Consider the following 24182-nt stretch of genomic DNA (forward strand, 5'->3'; position numbering starts at 1 on the left):
GAATCAGCCTTTAAGACGTCAGAAGCATGAAGGTATGGAGCTGGAAACGAAAGCACTCTGATGGTTTTATATAATGTGAAGTCTCCGGCCTTTAAGTGCTTCTCCGCTCTGAGCCATGCATGATTGCCAGATTATTTCTTGAATTGAGAATTATGAAGTTGGAACTGGATTGTCTCGGCGCGCAGACGACTCACAGTGGCGTTATTAGCCGGCTATTAGCGTGCATGAGGGCCATCAGCCACCAAGCTGGGTAATGAAGCACACTGGGATCAGGAGTCTCTCTCCTACTCAGCTGAGATCACCTGGGCAGCGGAATAGGTAGGAGCCTAACCTGTGATTACGCTGCATTATACTCCCACCACGGAGATGACAGTTTAAACACGTTTCAGGATGAAGGCTGTGGGTGAGACAAAGAGGGGGCCGCTAACAGCTTCCTGCCTCTACTAACGCCAAACTGCGAATGAATGTGAATGGGGGAATGGGTGAGGGAGAGCGAGGCAGGGGGGGTGAAGAGAAGGGGGGGGGGGGGGGGGGGGGGGGGAGTCATTTCATTGTTATTCAAGAGGCTTTGGGTGAGGAGCACTATGATTCCACCAGGCCCCTTGACATGGCAGCCCTGCCTGTCCTCAATCAAAACCAACAGCTGCAATTAATGGCAAAAATTAGAAACAATCACCGCCTCCCCTTATTATCCTCAATTAGAGCCGCGCTAATCAAGGCCTGATCGCGCTCCGCTGCTCTCTCCAAACTAAATGTCAAACTTCATTACGGCCCGGCGCCGAAATCAAACGCCCCGCATGCTATCACCCTCGCATCAGGAGGCCGAGGCATAAAACACCGTGCCACAGGAAAAGGCTATCTGTGCATTAACTACCTGGGTCCTGATAAGCAAACTAAGAGGAGGGAAAAGCACGGATAGAGAAATGAACCGCGGTGCCGCCGGCGAGTCGCAGGTGATGCAGACGTGTCTTTGGCCGTTAAAACTCTCCTAATGAGAGGAGATTTATCATTATGTCTGATATTCTGGATTTAAATTCATCCGGTAAAGTGTTAGATAATCATTTGATCCATTATTTTTCTCATGGATTGATCTGATTATCTTCTTCCATCGGCCATTTTAACATAAGTTCATTAGTTATATTTTTCAAGGCCGCGAACTGCAACATCTCCATCATCTCACAATAGGATAATATTGAATTCATTATTGAACGAGCTCCTATGAAGGGCACTGATTTGCAGGAATCCTTTGACGTTGTGAACGTGACATTACTCACACTTGGACTTGAGTTCCTGTCGTCGACAATCCAATCACATCGCTCCGGCAGCTGTTTGAGCGTCGCGCTTTTAATTCAGGTTCAAAGATTGAGGTGTACCGAGCAGAGCAGCATCTAAACAAGCTCGCGGCGCATTAAGAATGGCCGCCTCTATGAATGCAAGCAATGGAGAAATTGGGCCGGGATTTAATCAAAAATCTGCGCTCAATATTCAAGCGACGTTAGCACCTCATGCTTCTGCCAATAGGTTTACAAATGAGCACATTCTTTAAATAATATGGAAATGGTTACCTGGCTAAGACGCATTCATTCACCGGCGAATCATCAATCTGCTGTTTTTGCATCTCAGAATCACATTTTGTTTTAACCTGCAACCTTCACCAAGGATAATGGAGTGATTGGGCCTGGTGCGAGTCAATTCAGACGACAAGACATGAGCCCCCGTCCCCGTGGAACACCCTCTATTGATTATTGAAGGCACATTAGGATGAGAGATAAGAGGGTCGCATTTCAATCAGGTTTGTGTTTTCTGATCGGCTTCGCTCTGCAGACACGTCCTCTGATCCTGATTCCTCAGTCGTGTGGAGACATAAGAAACGAGTCGTTCGGAGAAAAAGTTTTGGCGCCTCCCGTGCACATTACAGGCCTTAAGCTGAACGCACCGACTACTCACTGATTACAGAGAAACTCCTTCCCAAGGACGAACGACAGATCCATCATGTGACCACGTTTCTACTATTATTTTCAGCTCATTTGCCTCATCGGAGCTCATTTGTGGTTACCTTAGGAGTAGAGCATGGAAATAATTGAAGGAAATGGAATAATGGAGCAGATTGTGGATTTGATTTAGTTGAAGTCTGGATGTTGGTTAATGAGCTATGTTAATATTGAGAGCTGTGCAGCTTCCCAAACAAGAAAATGAGAAATTCTGGAGCCATCTTATTTGTCCAGAGCGCGACGGTTAGGAAATTCTATTTGTCCGTTGCAGGCCAGCTCCCCCCCCCCACACACACAAACACACACACACACTATAATACAGATGCAAACACTCTCCGTGGCAAAAACTCACATACAAACAGCTAAAAAAAAAATATTCAGCGAGAACACATACACCCACACAATCCAACACACGCACTTGCGCTCATTTATTTGAGGACCCCACGAATCTAAGTAATTCTGCTTTGGGCATGCTGCTGATGGGAGGCAGGGGTAGGGGGTGATGGAAGTGCCTGCGTCCAGGCAGAATTGATCGTTTGGCAGCTCCAAATGAGAGACAGGCTTGTCGGCGGAACCACGAGGGCCATGCAGTTGGACTCCAGCGGCGCTCATAAAGTGCGCTCTTTAAACTGCCGGGGCCCCTGGGAGCCCATGGGGAGGGAGGGAGCCGCCGCCGCGCTAATGAGAACTACCAGAGTGCAAACATGCATGGAAATGACTGTTATTCTGTTGATGTGCATTTAAGTGCTTTTTTACTGCCAACCACAAAGAGAGGGAAATAACTGGTGATGAATGGTACCCCCGAAAAGCATTCATTTTCCTCTTCGGAAGAAAAAGAGGAAAACAGAGGGAGGAGGAGGAGGAGGAGGAGGGTGCGGAGAGTAAGATGGAAGGTAAAGACAGGGTGGGGAGCTGCGGAGGGAGGCAGGGAGGGGGCAGACATGCATGGTGAATGTATTATCTTATTTCACTCAAGTACAGTGACAGGGCGCGATGTGACACCGAGGCAGTGAGCGGAGATGCATCGATGGCGGAGAGTTAACCGTCACCGTTCCTCCGCTCTGAGCACGGCGCCTCCATCACCGAGCTGCCGCCAAAAAGGTCACAGCGATCACAGACATGATCACCTCGTTATGAAAATGAGGCTTGTTACACACGTTCAGGAAATGGCGTCGCCGTCACGCCACACTTCAAGTTCAGATTCGTTCTGATTTGGTTTTTAATGCACTGAGCTCCTCGTCTTTGTGGTGGTGCAATCGGACTTTTAGAGTTTGGGATTGAGAGAGTAGAGGGTCTTACGGGCTCCGCTGCTTGTACTGGTGTTGATGGCTTCATTCCACTGGTCGGCGCTGGACACGGAGAAGGAGCGCTGGTGCATGCCGTCCTTGCTGCCGCCGAACACCGAGGCGCCGGTCTGCAGGGACGAGCTGCTGTTGGAGTGAGGAGCACCTGGAAAACACGAGACAACAACCAACAACATGAATCCTGGTTTCTCACGTGACGTTTGATTTCTTTGACTGATTGTAAAAAGTCTGTAAAGAAGTGACAATGATGTAATTGAGTTTTGTAGTAGTTTCTTCCGCACTCTCATGCCACTGCCACCTTATTTGTGCAAATCTCTCTGTCAAACAACCCCCTCCTCACACAGACACACACAGTAGCGCTCTCCCTCTGCCTCTGCCTCTAATTAGCCCTTAATTAACAAGATACACTCTGAACGCTAATTATCTCGCCTCATCCCTCTGACTGCCACATCGATCTCCACTGGCGTCAGCAGGCGTTCTCTCCCCGACTTCCAATCAGGCGAGCCACGGACGCCTGGCTCTCTTTACTAATTCATGGGCTAGGCTGCGCCATGTGAGGTCCTTCCCTCCTGTTCACGAGCAGCCGCTACAACTCGTCCTAACTACTCGGAAAAACTCCATAGATACATTTCACAGGCACGTGAGGGGAAACCGAAATAACAGCTTAAGCTTTAATACGCAATAAACCGAAATAAAATAATTGATTCCAAACTTGATAATTAGGGTGTTTCCTACAGATTTACTTTTTGTTTAATTGAAATTTAAATATTTTGAATCACCTAAAAGAAAAGATGGGTTGTTTACAAATAAAATTACCCGTTAGAATATAAATGTTCACAATATCTATCATTTAAAATCTTGTTTACACAGCTACAAGAGGAAACTAATCAAATATTATTAGATAAATTAAATGTTTTGTTTTCGAAAAAAAACAAATTTTTCTTTATCTTATAGGTATCACACATCAGGTCCTTTTATTCAACAATTACACCAGAATATCCGTTTCTGATTGAGGTGACAATAACAGAAAATATAGTGTGCGGGTCGTGTGTAAAGTAAACTAAGCGGCACGGGTGCTTGTTAGGATAATATGTCCTACTCATTATCTAGAGTAATAAGTGTATCAAATTCACATAATCATGTCTAATTAGTATCAGTAATTATCTTGTTGGGCTCGGGAATATTAATCTTCGGGTCCCAGAGGGGAGGGAGCAGAATCGCAGCGAGAACGGGCGAGAGAGCGAGGGAATCATGCTGAGGAGCGCCGACTAAATTAGCATGCTGAAATCAGAGCGGAGGAGGAGGAGGAGGAGGAGGGGAACAGGAACGAAGAGTAGGGGTACTGGAAAGGAAATGTAGAACTTTGTTTTTGAAAAAGGGGAGATGGATGAGCGATCCAGTAAATAAGTTCAGGACGTCTATAAAAAGGCCTCTGATTGCTCGTATCATTACTGAATTAAGGGCATTTAAAAATATGATTTAATAAACAACCAGAGCTTTGTGTTGCTTTGTTTTCAGCAGAGACCTGATATTACAGAATTACATTTTTTATCATCATCATTATTATAACAGCTATAACAATAACGCTGCATATCAGACAATTTCTATTCTCAAAGTTTGAGTCTATGATGCCCTAAAAAAAAGATAAAGGAAAAAAAAAAAAAACTCTTATAACTACAAGGCAACTTCGATTGATATTCAAAATTCAACAATCAGGTCTAATTGTCAAATTGGATGCTAATGATTAATGAATTATACATGGCTGTACCCATTAGTCCCCAGAGACCACTCCTGCATAAAGGGGAGGATAATGTAATTACAGTGGAGGAATAATCAGCTCGTGGCATTAAAAGAGCAGTGTACTCCCAGCTCCAGCCAGGCCTGACTCCCTGTGTTCTCCAGCTCTGACACTGGAGCTACACAGTGGACTGTGGTAGTGACTGATGTAGGATCAGATCTAATGGCTGGATGGGGTCAAGTAGAAATGAACCAAAGTGTCATATCATTTCAATCTAGTAAATGTTCAAAAACAATAATAAAAAAAGGTACTATAACGCAGGAAAACCTTTTAGTCGGACAGAAGTGATACATCACTATAATTAAGATTATGGTAAATGATTGTGTGCGATTTTATTATGATCCTCTGCTAAAGGTATAGAGCACAACATCAAACCTATACGTGGCCCAATTCCATCAATGCTTCTGTTCATCAATGGATCATTATATCCACATCATATCTAATTTTATGATTAAATTTAACCATCCAGCTTTAAAACATTATGAAATCCAGACAGTGGTAAGGAAGAAGAAGAAGTAAGCAAGTTCTGTCCTCAACTTTACTGGAGTATCACAATTTCCTGCTAATATTTAATAGCACTTAATTTAATTGCCTGCTAAAGTAATGGATTAGAATTGATTAAACTCAACAGCTTAAAGTAAAGAAATCTGCATCCAGCTACAACTTCAAATGTATCCTTAACATTCATGTATAGGTATTAATGATAAAATCATTTAACATTTAATAATAAGACACTGAGGAAGCAGGCTATAATGAGTGCTTTGTCACATGTTGCTGATAATACTTTTACCTAATTACATTGGAGATGTTTCACTTTTAATTAAGTACTTTTACCCTGTGGTATTATTATTTTGACCTAAATAATGAATGTGAGTTCTTCTTTGCTCTAATAGATGCAGATATGATCATAAAAACAATCATTAAATGATGAGGAAGATACAAATTATTAAAGATGTTACTACATGAACTTCTGCACGTTTCTCGTCAGAATTAACAAAAAAAGTACAAAGTGTAAACCCAGATAATGAGAACTTCTCCCTGACTGTATCATCATGTGTGTATAGAGATAACAGAAGCCATATAGTGTGTGTGTGTGTGGGAGCTGCAGGCTATCGAGGGCTGGGGTGTTAAGTAGAGGCGATGGATTAGCGGGGAGCAGCGCTGCCTTGCTTCTCATTTCTCTTTAGGCCGGGCCGTCAGTGAGCTGATGAGCCGTGACGAGGCCTGACCCCTCCGTGGAGTTGTTGCCATTATGTACAAGTAGTGGGATAATGAAGCATTCATGCTAATGTGGGCCGGGCGGCGCATCATCTGTGTGTAATCCACCGCCATCGCCCCGACCGCCGCCCGGGCGCAGCCCTCCAGCCCCGACACGGCTGCCAGTCAGACGGTCAGATCCATACCTAGGTTGTATATGCTGTCATTTCAATATATGCTTCAAAGTAACTCTACATCATCCACATTAGTCTGACTCCTAACTTATGTAAATATTTACTGCAGTTTTTTATTGATATTTGTTTGAGCTGAGTAAGAAATGGAGATTGAATTGTCAGAGGTCACCGTGTCCCTGCGACAAACTTTGGATGTGATTTCCATAAGGATGAAGCATTATGAAAATATTTAATCCAAAATTGAACAATGAGTTATTCTGCATTTATAAAATCACTCTATACGTATTTTTATTACACATATTTTTAGTTTAAACTAAGCAATAAAAAAAGAGCTTGAGGCTCATCTAAAGGATATTTGTTGTCACAACAACCGGTTAACAGCCAGGTACTAACAGCTGAAAGCACCAGCTTCAGTCAGATGCAACATTTTAGTCATGTGAGTAAATTAAGTAGATCCTATTCGTTATAGTAAGTTATCTCAGGGCACTTTTCATTGAGAGCAGGTCCGGTCTATACTCATATTTAAAGACACCCAACATTCCTCCATGAGCAAAAACTTCCCCCCAACAGTAGAAACCTCAGCTCAGAGTCAGCAGCTGTCTGCCAGTGGCATATGGAGCGCATAAAAAAACTAATAGGCAAGCAATAAGGAAACTATAAACTTCCATTATAACTGGAAGTGGAAATACAAATTAATGTTCCTGCTCATGTGACATTTACTTAATTGGCAGAGGCCTTTGTCCTAAGCGACGTGCGAACAAGGCCCAATAGAAGCCGGAGAACGAAGCTTGGAAAATTTTGTGAAAAAAAGAGACCAGACTGAAACATTAACAATTCCACAATGTTTCTAATCTAATATTTTATAAAACAATATCCACTTTTGATTTAATATTAATAGAATTAAAAGTTTCAGTGCAAAGGAACACATGATAAGTGGTAATAATATTATAACTACTACATCCGGAGTGTGTTTTACAAAAGAAAATACTTTAAACTCTTAATTTATACTACACACACACACACACACACACACACACACAGACTGCACCAGTGCTGGAGGCAGATGTTCCATGAGGCTGCTGCACGGTCAGAACTCGTTGGATTCTACGATGCTACAGATGAGAACAGGGGAACGGACTGAGCCCAACACTTTCCTAAAACCTCCACCTCTCCTTCCACGTGCCTCCCTCTCCCCCACAGGATTGATTAAAAGTGACTGGGCCCATTAATACTCTGATACAATGTATCTGTCGCCGGTGACACGGCAGGATGCGTGTTAACAGGGAGGATCATATTTAAAACGGTTCCGCTCCGCACCCAGCGAAGGAATTAAACCTGGCCGCTTGGCAAACTCCCGGGCGCATGCGTTCCCTCATTTACTCTCCGTCTTCTCAACCTCTCCTCTTCATCTTCCCATCGCTGCCCCCCCCCGTCCCCCCTCCACTCCGCCCATCCTTCTCTCCGTCGCTATCCCTCTTCTCCCAGTGATTATAAAGGTCTTTAGATCTAAGGAATGAATGAATTACCAAAGGCAAAGACAAGGCTTGTGATTTGGATGCCGTGAATAAAAAATTACCCCTTTGTTCCCTTCATCAATTGCATGTCTAATGAAATCAAAATCCCGATCGCATAATCAGAAAAGGGTCCTCCACCCGGAGAGGGACCTGATGTGATTTGTAACCTTTCTTTTCCTAAGTGGAGATTAAGGCAAATCTCCCTCACATTGTTCCCTGATGCGCAAATGGATGGAAACGGAGGATCTTGAATCTGTCATCGAGGAAATGAACACGAGGAGAAAATAACATTGTTGAGAAGACAAAAAAAAAATAACTAAAGGAGGAAAACAAACCAGTTGGCGCCGTTTCCCCGAAGAACCTTATCTGGCCTGTTTTTCATGCCCCCCCCCCCCCCCTCAACCCAACACTCAAGGTTAACAGTCTGTGCGATGAAACAACCTCCGTCCAGTGTCCTCCGCTGTGTAAACTCCTACATCTTTCTGCTGGTGAGTGATGAACCCGTGCAGCGGTGGCAGCTCTTTGGCCAGGTTCTAACAGTAACCGGGCCTGGACGGCGCCGACGGTCCCGGCTGACCCGTCTCTGGCGCTGCACCCCCGCTCTCAGCCGGTTAGACGCAGCCTGAGCGATGGGAGCACGGTGCCCATTTCACAGCTGATGAAGGGCCCCGCCTCCCCCTGGGGATCACTTTGCTAATTAGTATTAATTACTCTTAATTCTAAGCCTCAAATCCAATCACCGACTTCCACTCTTCTTTTTTTTTACGCCCGCCAGACTCTCTGCAGCCTCCGGTGGCACGGGGTTATTTTTAAACTTGTTCGGTGGAGAAACTCTGTTCAGGACCAAAGTGTCTCTGATGCTGTGACCCCCCCCTACCACAGATGATGACATATAACTAGGTCAGTGTCAAAAAGTCTAAGAAAACCAACCTCTGTGACTCTCTTTAGTGTGATAATTTCCTTTACATGGACGCGTTGTTTAAACACAATGTTAATCCCCAGTTTGGTAATTTAGAGAATTAATCGATTTCTCATAGATGCTCATTAAGTCATCATTGTGTGTGGTATGAAACAGCTGATTTGCATGAATGAAACATACAGACGGAAGATAATTAACCTGTTGGGAGCCATTTTTATGAATAATCGCAAACTGACTACATAGAAGATTAGCAGAGTAATAAAAGGCTCATTGAGTAACCATTACATATCGTACCTGTGACTGGTTTTCCTATGAGACCTCTCTGTACCTTCCACGTGTGCTTTTGATATAAACTTCAACACGACAACTTCCAAAAATGTACTTAAAGCTGAAATGTCGTACCAATATACCAGTGCTTTTCGCGCTTTGGAACAAACCACTCTTTTAATGAGTATTTGATCTGCTGATTACTTTCTTAATTGAGCGATTAATTGTTTTATTATGAAAATCATGAAAAATTACTTCCTGAAGCACAGTGTGAGGATTTTAAATTCCTTGTTCTAGATTTACCGGGATATAAAACAGAAGAGCAGGAAATGCTAACACTTGGAAAAAATATATCTTTAAATATGTATCTTAAGTTCTTAGTTAAATCATCCATTGATCGATTAAATGTTTCGACTCTTGTAAAAACAAAACATAATATCTTGGTAATTAAAAAAGTGCAACAGAACCTCACTTGTAGTGAGGCGGGGACTTGTACCTGTGCTTCCGATGCCCAGCTGCAGGGCGCTGCGGTCCTTGGTCAGCCCGTTGGTCTTGGGACTCGCCGTGGGGGCGACGGTGGACACCGCCCTGGGTGGGCGCTTCCCCGGAACCTTGACCGTGGTCCTCAGCAGGTCAATCTCTTTCCCATGCACATTCTGCATGTAGTCCTGGATCCAGTAAAGACACAAGCAGAGCACGACAACAGTAAGTGGTCCGCACACGACACAAGTAGAGTCCAACTAATTTGAAATGTTTCCTTCAACTCAGGGGAGTGATTATACATATTGGACCAACAAGAATCCTGGAATTATGGAGGGAAAAACAAATTAAAAGACGATTCAATTTCCACCCCCATTAGTCACAACCCATCTTCGACCCTCCGCTAAGGGTGTGTGATAGTGGGGAGATTATCGTAGAGCCATTACACGTCACCTGTGCCCACGCCTGACGCTCCACACAGCGAGCTGCTGGGCTTAATGCATGCAAACAGTCTCATTCTCTTTCAATTTGGCCATTTGATGTGGTTTAGAAGCGACTGCCGCCCCAAATGTGGGAAGCCAAGGTGAAAATCATTGGGCTCAGCAGAAAAAGACCCAGATAGCGGCGAGCTCGGCCTTTGCCGTCCCCCCACTGGCTCCTCTGCTTTATTACCGTATCATAAAGCACTCATTTCTTTCCCAAGCCTCCTCGCTAATTACCCAGTGAGCGCTCTCATTTCATTTTATTGCTGGAATTAACAGCCAGATCGAAGCGTGCAAAGCTATTAAGATGTGTGATTAAGCCACATTCAATTAGTTTCTACAAACAATTTAATTGATGTAGCAGATAGAATTAACAGAAGGTGATTGTGTGGATGGCTTGGCTGACTGCGAAATTAAAGGTTCCCCTCTTCCGCTCTCAGCCTGCCTCCCTCCCTCTTCTCGTCCTCCCTCTCTCCTTCCTTCCCTCCATCTCTCCCTTCCTTACTCCTTCTCTGCTCCGCTGCTCCAAATGAGCCGGAGCTGTTACCGTGCTAATGTAACTGTCGGCCTGATTTCACCTCCCCTCCGTAAGTCAACAGATTCATAGATTCATAGATTGTCCCGGTGACCTGTAATAGCTGTAATGATCCAGAGATAGCCCGTTCACTCAATTACATACATCACTGTAGCACAGCGCTGCTCGACTAATAACTGCTTGTAAATTAAACCACTAACACACTGTCAGTGCCACGAGGCCACACACACACAAACACACACAGGGTTCAACTGTTGGACTTGTGTTCAAAGTTGGAGGTTTTCTCATTAGACACAAGACGCTGCAAACATCTTTCATACCCGAGCAAACGATCTAAACATATCAAATATACCGGAGAGTGACGGGGAGGAATCAAAGTGATTTTTGAGAACGCCGGGCGACTCTGAGTGCGGCGGTGGCGGTGGCGGCGGGCTCCTGAGCTGTCTGCTGCCAGCCAGCCGAGTGTTTAAGAGGTATTAGTGGCCCAGCGGGACTCTGACAAAGATGGATGTGGGAGGCTGGTCAGGCTCTGCTGCCATGCAGTGAGCGCCATTATAAATACAAGCCAGCGTGGAGTCCGGGCGCAGCGGGCACGCAGCAGCCATGTCTCCATTAGCCGGCACTGGGGATGGGCACCACAGGGGGGGCCCAGCGATGACCACTAGGACACCCCGGTTTTTTAACACTGAGCTTGAAGCCACCAGGTTAGCTGACGTAGCCGTTATACACAGCGATGACTCTCCGTAGCCAACATGAGGCGGCATGGTTGAGATCGGGTTCACCAGAGCAGCGGTGGCAAATGTAATCGCTTCAAGAGGAACCTGCTCAGCGGCTGAGGAAGCCCCACTATCGAAACCTCCAACCGCACAGTCATGTATATACAGTGGTGTGACAAACACATAAAGCCGATTGGAAAAAGAGAAATGGGAAGTCATGGTAGGAGGGGCCGGGGGGGTGGGGGGTTTTCAGACTCACGTGTAAACTGGGGTGGTAAGTGAGGACGCCGTTATCACACAGTGTGACATATTTCTTTTTCCACTCCTTGTTGAGGGATTTGCCACTTCGCTTCAGAAGGATTCCCTGTAAGAGAGAAGACATCACGGTGAGGAGCAGCTCTCCTCGGAGCAGCAGGGTGGAGGACATGAGCCATTATAGACGTTAAATACCAAAAAATAACAATATTATTATCATTGCTGCTACACATTCGTTACGGTGGAGACATGGAGCAGTTTGGTTTAATGAAAGACACGGAGCACACAAGTGACAATTATGAAACAAAAAAATAAACTAATAATAAAACAATGTAATTAAATCCCCTTTATTCTTCATTCTTCCTTCTTGTGTCATTTGTGTGGGTGACAGGTTTAATGATATGTTAGTTTTTCTGCTGTGACCACTTGATCCCACAGAGCTGGCTCAGTTCCTCGGGCTCAGGGGCCATTCACAAAAGGGAGACAATCCAATTTGCCAGACCTCCTCCCTGCATTCATACACATAACATGCTGAACTCTGGAAGACCTCTCAATCCTGGAATTAGGGAGTGTGATCTCCCCCTCTTCAAAGACCCTACACTCGGGTCTTATTCTATTCTACTTTATCTTCTGAGGCCCTTCGGGCCCTCAGATGGTTGTTCTTATCTGCAGAGTAAATCCAGCTGTAAACAATGCAGTTCCTCGGCTGGAGGTGGCCAAATGCTGCGGACTGTAAAGGGGCCAGGAGGCTCTCCGGGGTTAAACAGTGAGGAGGGGCACGCTTAATTAGGGGATTAGGCCGAGGCAATGTTTGTGCTTTTACAGCCAGGGTCTGTGTGTGTGTGTGTGTGTGTGTGTGTGTGTGTGTGTGTGTGTGTGTGTGTGTGTGTGTGTGTGTGTGTGTGTGTGCTGGGGTGGTGGGGGGTTAGAGGGGTTGTGTTTTGCTAGCCAGGCCCATCCTGTAGGCTTTAATCCTTATTAACACATCAGGAAGAGTTGACCCTCTGTGACCTGGGCACCAGGCTGTTTGCCGACAATCATCCTAATCCCAACCCTGATTCTTTTATTGGGTGGGTGGGACCTCAGGGTTTGGGCTTCTTCCTTATTTCTTATTATTAACGTTCCTGCCAGCGAACTTTAAATATGTACCAAAACTTTACTCTAAATTTCTTATAAAAGTTAGAAAAGCATGTATTAAACAACAAAAACAACCAAAAAAACAAACCAGCATCCAACTTGTCTGTTGCCTAATACACTTTGTCTTATATTTTTATTTTTAGGTATTGAACTTATACAACTGGTTGGAAATTGCAATCCAATGAAATAAAAATCATAAAATTCTATAAATTCTATAAATATTATATCAAAAGCTTTTTAATGCTCCTTAATGAGGAGTGAAAGACACATGTAGATTGTAAAGGTTTTCTTCCAAGGAGGTTGTGTTATCATCAATGTTTGTTTGCATTACACAAAAACTACTGGACAGATTAGCAGGGAACTCGGTGGATGGGTCAGGGAAGAATTCATTCAATTTCATCGCGGCTCTGGATCAGGAATTTTCCTTCACTTTTAACATCACAACATATTTTATTTTCGTTTTACATCTTCACTGATTTCCCAGAGAATAACTCACGAATCTTGATGAAGAAAATCTGACATGTTTAGGGAACTGATATCTATAAGTGTATGCATTTTGGTGCAGCTTAATTTAATTTAAGGGGGCAGTTGGATCATGGTGAAGGTGTGAGATCTACTAAGTGATATTCTATTTATTATTATACGAGAAGGCCTTGGTTAACTATTGATAGTTCTGGGGATTTTCCAGGAAGAAACATCGTGTCCTTCAATCGATAAGTTGCCGACTGCCCAGCCTCCTCTCAATTCAGTCAATAATGGAACAGTAAACACTTTTTAAATGGCTCTAATCATACAGAGTAAATGATCCGGTTGCGGAGCCTCTGGCAACTTTATAATGTATGTTTTACAAGCACATACGTTGCTCATCTCGGGCTCTTACTGAAGCATACATAAATCTATACATGCAATCAGTGCGGAGTTTCAGATATTTATTATCAGCCGAGTTGTGAAGTGGATCGATGAAGACGCTGAGACAAATATTTGTACGCGTGCACACTAATTCTCCTGCTTTGTAATGAACAGTTACACATTTTAACTGGAAGTCGTCAAATGATTTGAAATCATTAATCATAATTGTTCTGTTATTGGTCACGTTGGATCGAGTACTGTGGATTTTTTTATGCGATCATTTGACATTGTGTGTTTGTGTGTGTGTGTATCAGTGTTAGAAAGCACACGACTACACCCACACCCCCACACACACACACACAAAAGGAGACGAGTGTGTCCAGTCTGTGCGACATAAGGAAACAGGCCGATGGACAGACGCGCTCTCCGTCTCCACACAATTGTCATATCTACACGGAGGAGATAGTGTCTCTGCCTTCCTTTTGTCAGACGACTGGGAGAAAGCTGCATCCTGCCACTGTGGCTGAGTGATAGGCCGGCCCTTTGTAACAGAGGAGCGGGGAGTGTGTGTGTGTGTGTGTGTGTGTGTGTGTGTGTGTGTGTGTGTGTGTGTGTGTGTGTCTGTGTGTGTCTGTGTGTGTGTGTGGGAGGGGTCCAGTGATGGGGCGGGAATGCACTCACTACTGGAGCCGCCAGCAGCTCCTCAGCAGTGAGTGCATTGTTATCCTCTCTCACTATTTTTATAGATGGGAGTTGGGGAGGGGGAACAGAGGGGGAGAGTGAAGGATGGGGGGGGGGGGGGGGGGTCACTCTGTGTGTAATTTGGCCTGATGGGGTGAGGGAGGGGGGTAAAGGGTGTGTGTGTGTGTGTGTGTGTGTGTGGTAATTAAGCCCACATTGACACTTTGATCCCCTTGATTGTGCATTTGACTGGGCTGGAGATCAGCTACAGTCACACCACTGCCCCCCCCCCTCCACTACAACCCTCCTCCCAACCCTGTAACCAAACCCCCCCCTAGCAGCCCTTCAAAAAAAAAATCTCCGTAGATAAAAGTGGCGATTGGTTATCTGGTCAGAAGTTTCCGTGATACTGAGGGAAATTGGCCCTGGACTCTATATAATGTTTGAGATAAGAGCGGCAGCGTTTACAGTGAAGACGGCTCAGAGGGGGATTTCTTTTTAAACCTGTAAATCGACCTGCAGATTAGCCGGGTTCCGCAGGGAATTACACTAATCTGCATTTAAAAAAACCAAGAGCGCACACTGAGATCAAATAGAAATGTCATGTTGTTTTGTGACAGGCCACTTTTCAAAAGTTCTGTATTGAGGGTTTCTGCAGGTTTCAGCGAGTTCAATGAAAGACTTTTAAAGACCATAATGAAGGAAATTTAAGACCAATGTCAAGTACGTCCGATGTGATGAGAAGGAATATCAGAGTCACACAAGTACTTACATCATTGAAGATGAAGTGAAGTAGCGTAGTGGAGAATTACCCTTGAAACGCCACACTATCTCACATGCTACGGGTGTGAACTGTCTTTCCGACTGCTGATACGATTGCACTGAGATTAAACTCTGATCAGGGTGATTGTATCAGTTATCTGTTCCACTTCGGTTTTGAATAAAATTAAGTTTTAAAGACTGAGCCCTGAGAATTTTGATTGAATTTTAGAATTTTTAAGATCTCATGGAAACTCTATATTTCATGTTGTGCATTAATAAAATGGAAAATGAAACTTGCATCATCTTAATAAGTGAAATTTGTCTATAAAAGAGCTGCAACACAATAAAACAATCGATACCATGAAATGTTTTATCAGTAACATGAGACGGATCGACTGAGAGACACAGTGTCTGTTAAACTGTGGCTTCCCCTCAGCGTTGCTCTCTGATTGAGCGGGGGGGCTTGGAAGTGTCACCCTGACATTATTGCAGTTGGACCAAAGCCTCGGCAATTTTCTACCCAACGCAACGAGAAGGTCTGGCTCACCGTGTCATCTTGTATCATTTGCAGGTAAAGAGGATAATGTGAGGATGCTGACCCGTGTTGGAAAGCCCTCGTGTAATCACGAGTGATTAGTAATCAATGTGTCAATTACTCCCTTTGGTTACAGTCGGGACATTTAGGAACGATCCAAACTGCTACTGTGCAAGAATATATCTCATGAAAAATAAAACAATAATAATAAAGAGAATAAAGGGAAATCACAATGAAAGAAAAAAAATTCTCTGACTGATTATATAATACTAAATAACAGAATATGAAATCACCTATGAGAAAAAATCAGACCGAAGAAAATTACGTCTCCTGGGATACCTGATGAAATCTTCATCAAATGAATGGTTATCTACGTTGATTGTATGGATGAGCATGAATGAACCTTTATGAGGGAACACCACCCACACACAATTATGAGCAATAATAATAATATTCCAGTTTAGACCAAATCCAGGATTTAAGATTGAAGATTACTAAACAAATTGATCACAGAACTGGAATCATCAAACTGATGAGTTTAAACACAAGAAATAAAACTAGACAATAACTGATTCTAATGTGATTCATATGTTAGTGTTAGTTTATCAATATATCAGCGTGTATACACTTAATTCAAATAAGCCTATAGTATCAGTTGTAATCATTTGAGTAACATGTTAATTGTTTTTTAATTTCAGTGTTCAATCAATTACACAAATAAATGTACCTGTAATTGAATGAATGCGTTTGCCTTTAAAACATTTAACCTGAATGTTATTATATAGAGCTCAGTAATTTACACAAACAGTTAAATGTCTTTGCTGATAACGATATAATGTTGGTTCACAGCTCCGGCCTCCTTCTCTCTGCTTGTACTGGCATGGAGATACTTTGTTATACTGTGTTGTAGCGCCATCTAGTGGTCACAGTGACACATTCCTAAATCCAGCGTTACAGCGACACTGATTCATTCTTTGGCCTTTACACAGATTCAATCTTTACAGCAGCGAATACCAGGGGAAGACAAATAACACCATAGAGTGATTCAATGAGGGCTTTTACTTAACGAGGGGGAAAGAGGGGGAACTGGGAGATAAAAACAAAGATGTGCTCACCTGTTTGATCGGTATGGCCCTTCCACTGCCTATGCTGTCTGTTTTACTGTCAACGCTCTTTGCCTGTTCACTGGCTTTCCGTGACTGCAAGGAAACAAGAGAGTCAAGTCAGCAACTGAAGCGACACACCCGCGACCTGGCAGAGTGGGAGTCTGGGGGGGAGTGAGGGGAGTGTTGGGGTTGTGCGTGTGTGTGTGGGAGAGAGAGAGAGCGACTGGGGGTCAGCGGAGTGAGGTGGGGAGAGGTTGGTTGTGTTTTCTCAGTATTTGTGGAGAAACTCGACGTTTTGCAAAATAAAAAAAGTCTCAAAAAGAAGCTCGAAAAATGAACAGACAAGCAGACCAGCGGAACAAACAGCGGTAACATCGACGTGCAAGTTCAAAACAGAGGAACTTAAAACAGAGACCAAACCAAGACCACACTAGACACATCTCAACACAGAGGAGACCAAGGACGACCACACATTGAGTCATGACTCAGCCCTGAAACCCTTTGTAGGAAGGGGATCCGTCCGGCTCTGTTAGGCCCCCCCTGAGCGGGGGGGCCCTAAGTGGACCCCTGCAGACCCACTGCTGCTACACCCAGAGCAGCGTCAGTACAGATGCACTGATTCAGGGCTTTTGTAGCACGGTGCATTAGTTACAAGTCACAACAGGTTAAAGGGAGAGAAGGGGAAAATGGTTATTTTGAATCAGACGATATGAGTCCACGTAGCATCCTCTGACCTGCAAAACCTGCTGGGACAGGAAGTTCACTTGCAAATGCAAAAAACCATTGGAACGTCACATAAATGCAACAAAAACAAACAGGTTAAGTTTCTTTGCAGGGAAAACAAAGTGGTTAGACAGTCAATAAATTCAAAGTGCATGGATATAAACCAGGTTAACCTTCCCACCCCGACACAGATAAGGAGATGAGGTACAGGCAGGGACAGACAAGAGGGTGGATGGTCTCACTCAGATCATGAGAAATGTCCAGTCACCAATGGAGAAGAGGTAGAGTCTGAGTTCAAGTAAACCAACTCTGCTGTTGACCATTTGTTTTCCAACATTTTATTTTTTTTAATGATGACTTGTTTAGCTTCTATACAGACACCATACAAAGCAAGTCACAAATTCACTTCAAAATATTCAACAGATTGACCCAAACATTGCAGTTCCCACAAAATATAGGATGGACAATAAAGGCATTATTTCATATATTCCTTATATGTATGTACTTTTTATAGAGTACCATTGTAAATAAAATACAATACAAGATATACAGCAGTCTATAGTTGTCAATCCGTTCATGATAGAAAAAAGCGATTATGCAAGAGTTCATAATCTCTGTACCAAACCTAAATCAAACCCAAATGAACAAAGGAAAGGAAAAGAAGAGAATGTGCAAAAGAAATAAATAACTTGAAATAAATAAAAGAGGAAAACAAAGGTTAACGGTTAACTACATTCATACAAGTCGGTGCAACCCAGGTTTCATTTGTTGGCAACTTTTCAATATAATATCTCTGACACACCCTGACACACTATGTTTTTATGAAGGCCTTCATAAAATAACCCCAAGCTACTCTAATCTAAAACACCTCTATGATAAACACATTTATACCACATTTTTTCTTTTTCCATTCAATACTGCAATACTCTCTGGAAAGTAAGAATGACTCAAAGAACACAACGCAGAAAAACAGACCAAATAAATGTCGGAAAATCGAGAAGGAAGAATAAAAAACAAAAATAAAAACTTGGCACCTCTAGTCCTTGAGTCCTCATTTATGGCAAAAGGCAGTGTGATGTCATGTTAGGAACGGTTGTGTCCTTTTGGCTGGATAACAGTTCCAAGAGTGACTCGAGTGTACAGCGTGGGTTATTTTTTTCTTATGGTATGTCTGAATGACAGTCGGGGGGGTTGGGGGGTGGTGGGGCAAAGGGTGGACGGGGTGGGCAAAGGGTGGACCGGGGGGGGGGCAAAGGGTGGACGGGGCGTTTCCAGAAGAGTCCCTACAGTCTGTCTCGCGTGGTGACACCTCGACAGTCTACGTTGAGTGCGCTCAAACACTCCCGCATTGGACCCGACTTAAGCCTATGGATTCCATATAGTGCGAGCTCTATGCATTACCCTGAGTGCAAGACAGCAGCGAGGGTAAAGCAGCGACGAGCTCTAAGTCCTCAATCAATAACCTCCTCTCTATCAGGATTGGCAAAGCAGGGGGACTCTTTTGTTTTTTTAAACCATCATGCTCTTCTAATTCGGAAGGAGGTGGAAAGCCCTTTTTGTTGAAGAAAGGTTGGAAACAGAAGCACAAATCTGCAAATATTGAAAAACAGTGTCAAATGGTTATTTAATTTTTTTTTCGTTTTTTTGCTTTCATTTTTGAGATCCACTAACAAGTTACGGAACTCGAAAATATGGAATGGGGCAAACACGGAATGGCGGACATTAATAGTTGAATATTAATGAATGGGAGGGATGGATTTAAGTATAAAAAACGTTGGAGTATTTTCTCTAAATTCCTCGACAGTGTGCTTTTCAACACAAAAAGGGACGGACAGCCTGAAGAAGTCAGGAGACCACAGACAAGTTTACAAAACAGATTTAAGAGGTTTTGACCATGGAAGCACTAGGAAAGAATAATGCGTACTGTGCTGACACCTAGTGGCCGAGGACAGACATGGTATAAAACTGGCTTGAAATGACTGGCTGGGGTGAGATTGATTTGTGAGGTCGGTGAAAAGACAAGAGTGAGAATATCTTCTGTAGTAAAGCTTACGAGTTTTAATACTTAAATAAAATAAAAATAAAAAAAGCAAAACTATTTTACCTTCAAAAATGATTCGGACATTTTCAAGGGGCTTTTTCTGTTAAACTACATCTGAAGCTTTTGTCGTCAGATTAAATTCAGGCCGAAAACCAGAAGCAGGAAGTGTTGTAGCAAATAAACTGCTCGTCGCAAAGGATTTTATAACTTCAAGAGTCCCAATGCCAGCGCCGAGAAATTTGACTTTATATCTGAATACATTTGGACGACTTGTAGCAATTTTCTTCTTCAACAAAGTTTCTTGGATGTAATGACTTGTGTGAATCTGTATATTTCTTAAGGCATATTTTCTTTCATTCAGATCTCCTCTCCAAAAATCTACAGAGTGATGTACTTACAAGACTGTGGCTAGAAAAAACGGATGGCAGCCAGCGGTCTTATCGGTGACTCACAGGACTTTTATTTTGTAACACAGAGGCTGGATTTTTTTTTCAGAATGGACAAAGCTATGACAGGTAAATCCTCGACAATCTTGTGTTGCTGAAATCTTTTCTCTTTCTGTTGTTTGGTAAAACGGCAAAAAAAAAAAGAAGGGTCGGCATCGTGAGTCTTCCTCTCTCCTCAGCCCATCGCACTCTTCAAGTGTCACTGGAGAAATGTCGACATCGCCCTGTTCACTTTTCCTCCCCCGCCTCCTTCCTCAGCTTCCTCCTCCTCCTCTCCTCCCTCACCCTCCCTCCTCCTCCTTCTCCTCCTCCTCCCACCCTCGGCTCGCCGCTCCTCAGAAGGTCATGAGCTGAAACTCCCGCTCGGCCTGCCACTCTGGCACCCACACCGGGTAGGTGGCGTGCTTCGGCATCTCCATGATGCGGACGGGGAGAGGCTCATTTCTCTGGTGGACATGGTTAGTCACTACCTAGCAGGGGGAAGGGAGACAACAAGGGGAACTAGCACACAGCCTGTATTGCTCATAGGCCACAGTGCATGCGGCGCCCACAGCAGCTGGGGTGACGGGGTGAAGGCGGTGGGAGACCACGAGGAGGGAGGGGAATGGATTGGGAGGTGAGAGAGGGGGTTAGTTTGAAAGAGATGGGGGAGAGGAGGAGGCAGGAGATGGGAGACAGGGTCAGATTGCAACAGGAAATAGGTGAGGAGGAGACAGGTGGAGGAGACAGGTGTGTTTTAGAGGATGGAATGGGGTCTATTAGGAAAGAAGGAATCTCATGTAGCCTGATCTCCGTTTCATAGAGCAAGAAAAGTTCTGAAGAAAACTAAAAAAATACGATAAAAATGCGGAGAAATTAACTTTTGTAAAACAAGGGTCGGTCGTCGAGTCACTAGTTTGAAAATGCATTCGGAAGTTTTTTCAAACAAGCTCTTCACGCGATAAATTAACAGATTTGAGGATTAACAAGGCCGTGTTGTGGTAGGATTTCTACAGACCTCCCTGAGCTTGAAGAGGCGGAGGTCCGGCTGCGTGAGATTCAAGGAAAAGTTTTAGCAGCAGAGAAGGAGGCTGGTGTAAGAGAGAGGAGGACGGAGGAGGAGGAGAGAGGGATGCACATTGGGTAGAAGAAGAAGGGGGCAGAGGCTACGAGTAAAAGACAAGCTCAGGACAGCTCAGGAAATTAGAGTGGTTAGTGCGTACATGTGCTTTTGGTTAGAGCAGAGGGAGAATACGACTGGACACGGGGTGTAGAGCAGGCAGACATGGGAGGGGGCGGGGCACTGGTGTGGTAGTGAATCTCGCACTTGGGCCAGAATAGACGTGAGTGGGGTGAGGATCGGGGGAGGTATCTAGACTCAGCTAGATGATGAGTGGGCGATTCTATGTCAGAAGGTGCTGGCATGCATTATTAGCAGCATGTAAATGGGCCATATAGGCTGGCTCTGACTTTTTGACTTTAGCTGGGTCAGCAGAGACGAAGTTTGCAGTCTGTTGCTCCCCATAAGGGAAGCAACAGCAAAGTAAGAGTCTAGTACAAATAAGAGGGGGTTGGGGTGGGGGGGGTTAGACGGCGCAGAGGGCCCAGTTTGCTATGGCTGAGATGAGAAACTTAATCCATGTGCATTTACTACATCCAATTAGCAAAGAAAAAGGACATGAGAAGAGTTGATGTTTTTTTCCCCACAGTGCTTTCTTTGATATTCCTTTGATCTTTTTTTATTTGTAACATTTGGGGGAGCAAAATATAATTTCTATGTAGTCTTTTTATTTTTCTCCTTTGCCCGTTGTGCTGTGTGAACGAGACGTTTACCATTTCCTCCGACGGAGGCAGGAGTGGTTGCTTGGGTGCATTGCGAGCTACCTGTCTCCCTCTGGTGGACAAAGTGTGCCTGGCAACATGCCTCCTAGTAGTGAGAGTGGGTGTTGCTTTGCATCAGCTGTCGCATACTTACTGTGAAAATGTTGGAGCGGCGCTTCGACTGCTTGCGGATGGGCGTGGGCGTGTTGGAGGCAGCTATGGTCTCAATGCGCATCTCCCGCTGACTTATGCTGGGGGTGGAGGGAACAGAGGAGGAGTAGTCGCTGAACGCACCCCCACCATTGGCCGCCTGGGGAGAGAGAGAGATTAAGAGGAACCGACAGAGAGCAGAGGGAGAGAGAGAGAGCAGAGGGAGGGAGGTAGGGAGATTGAAAATCAGAAATGGAGAGTGAATAAAAACAAACAAGCAGGTTAATTACGGACATATTTAATGTGGACAACATCTTTAAAGGTCCAGTGTGTAAGATTCAGGTGAAAGGATCTATCGGCAGAAATTGAATATAAAATAATCCTAGTGATGTTTTCACGACTGTGTTTCATCTAAATTGTAAGAATTGGTTGTTTTTTTTTACCCTAGAATGGGCCCTTTATATTTAAATAGTTTATATTTACAAAACTTCACCACTAGATGTCACTAAATTCTACACACTGAACCTTTAAGGGACACATTTAATGGGTTATTTGGATTAAAGGTACATCAAAGCACAGTTCTGTCTTTGAACTCTTTCATCTCACCTGGTTGATATGAACAGAGGGGATAGATGCAGCAGGGACTGATGAGTGGCTGGGAGAGTTAGGGAGAGATTTGCATGGACCAATAGACAGCTGCTGCTTTTTCCTCATGGCCACCACCTTCTGGGCAACTGGAGGAGACAGAGGCAAAGACACATGATGCTTTTAACTTCTCATTTGATCAAATAATAATAATTTTTTATGATGAGAAACTAATGAAACAATAGATTTCAGCAAGGAATACATACTGACTGACTTCAGGCAGCCTCTGTTATTTATAAGTCAGACTATAGGAGTGTATAAACCTACACGGCCACCGGTTTTCATTATACACACACAGGAGGGTATAAAAACCTGACGAGGACAAATCTGAATAACAAAATGAGAGCAGATGCTTGCATATTTAAAGGGGTCACTGAGAGGTTTTATGATTGTACCTGTGGGTGATTTCCAAACAACAACACACTCTCCACCAGCATCATCAAAATACCAAATGAGGGATAATTAGAAGACTCGTGCTCATCACTCCAGTAGATTCAGAGTCTGTGCCAAGTATCACCAAAGCAGCTCTGCATTCAGTTTGTGCAGCTAGTGTATCTCCTAGTGTGTGTGTCTGACACTTGTTTCCAAAACACTGTTTTCTAGGTTGACCTCTGACTTGTTTTGTTTTCATGGGAAAGAGCAAACGGTGGATCAGCATGTGGTTGTTCAGCAGAGACTTTTTAAACAAATAACATAGGACACATTCTGTTTGAAATGCTGCATTTTTTAAGAGCTCAGAGCCCCCAATGTGAAGTTAAGTATTAGTTCTGTATGTGCCAATATGAAAACTTTTATACTACAGAATAAATAATGCAGAAAATATTTACTATTATGTTCATTCTCTTATTTTTTTAATTCAAGTTCTACATAGGAATCCGCACACTGATTAGCACGGTCGCCTCACATGCCTCCACTGAGTTTGCGTGTTCTCCCCGAGCTTGTGTGGGTGCAGGTACTTCAGCTTCCTCCCCCAGACCAGAGACAGACAGGGGTCAGGCTAATTGGAGACTCTAAATTGACCATATGCATGAAATGTGAGCATGAATGGTTGTTGGCCCATAACCCTAAAAAGGATAAGTGATAAACATAATGGATGGAACTAAGTACTCTATCCATTATTTGGTTGTATTTGTGTATTTTAGTTATTTCACATAAAGAATCAATTACATTTCTCGGTCACAAACATTTGATAATGATGTCTTATAGGTATCAGCTGATATATAGGTATTGGAAATGTTTTACTCCCACACATCTATATTGATCGTGCTCTTCTATTAAAAGTATTGAATCTCTTTCATCATCAAAGGATCAATCTCCCTAATCTTACTTGATAAGAGAAACATATTGATAATTAGAACATTTTGTCTATGGAGACATCTGCCTGGTTTTTAGCTTACATGCTGAATTTCAGCGATGACATTTTCCTCCTTGTGACCTTATGATATTATGGATTTTCACCCTGCTTAGTTTTCTAAACACACACACACAGGATGTTGTAAACAGCAGCTGTACCTGTGGGTAAACTACTGTGTTTGTGTGTGTGTGTGTGTGTGTTTGGATTGTACACAGCGTTTGGAAATGTCAGTCATATCCACACTGGGCTGAAATCCAAAAGAAAACTATTTTCCATTTTCCCTCGAACAGTACGCTATCAT

The 24182-nt window shown here is 43.7% G+C and overlaps 1 protein-coding gene across 1 annotated transcript in view; it reads right to left on the bottom strand.

The window, feature by feature from the left end:
- The window catches only part of agap3 (ArfGAP with GTPase domain, ankyrin repeat and PH domain 3), a 70135-nt gene that overhangs the window by 25113 nt on the left and 20840 nt on the right, over positions 1–24182 (bottom strand). Inside the window, exons 7-12 of the mRNA XM_053438853.1 lie at positions 22489–22616; positions 21887–22042; positions 16732–16815; positions 11657–11761; positions 9681–9852; positions 3300–3440 (exon numbers count right to left, since the gene is read on the bottom strand). Of these exons, the coding sequence (XP_053294828.1) occupies positions 3300–3440; positions 9681–9852; positions 11657–11761; positions 16732–16815; positions 21887–22042; positions 22489–22616 (786 nt within the window). The remainder of the gene's footprint in view (positions 1–3299; positions 3441–9680; positions 9853–11656; positions 11762–16731; positions 16816–21886; positions 22043–22488; positions 22617–24182) is intronic.

The sequence above is a fragment of the Pleuronectes platessa genome, chromosome 13 (assembly GCF_947347685.1).
Source record: "Pleuronectes platessa chromosome 13, fPlePla1.1, whole genome shotgun sequence".
Classification (NCBI taxonomy): domain Eukaryota; kingdom Metazoa; phylum Chordata; class Actinopteri; order Pleuronectiformes; family Pleuronectidae; genus Pleuronectes; species Pleuronectes platessa.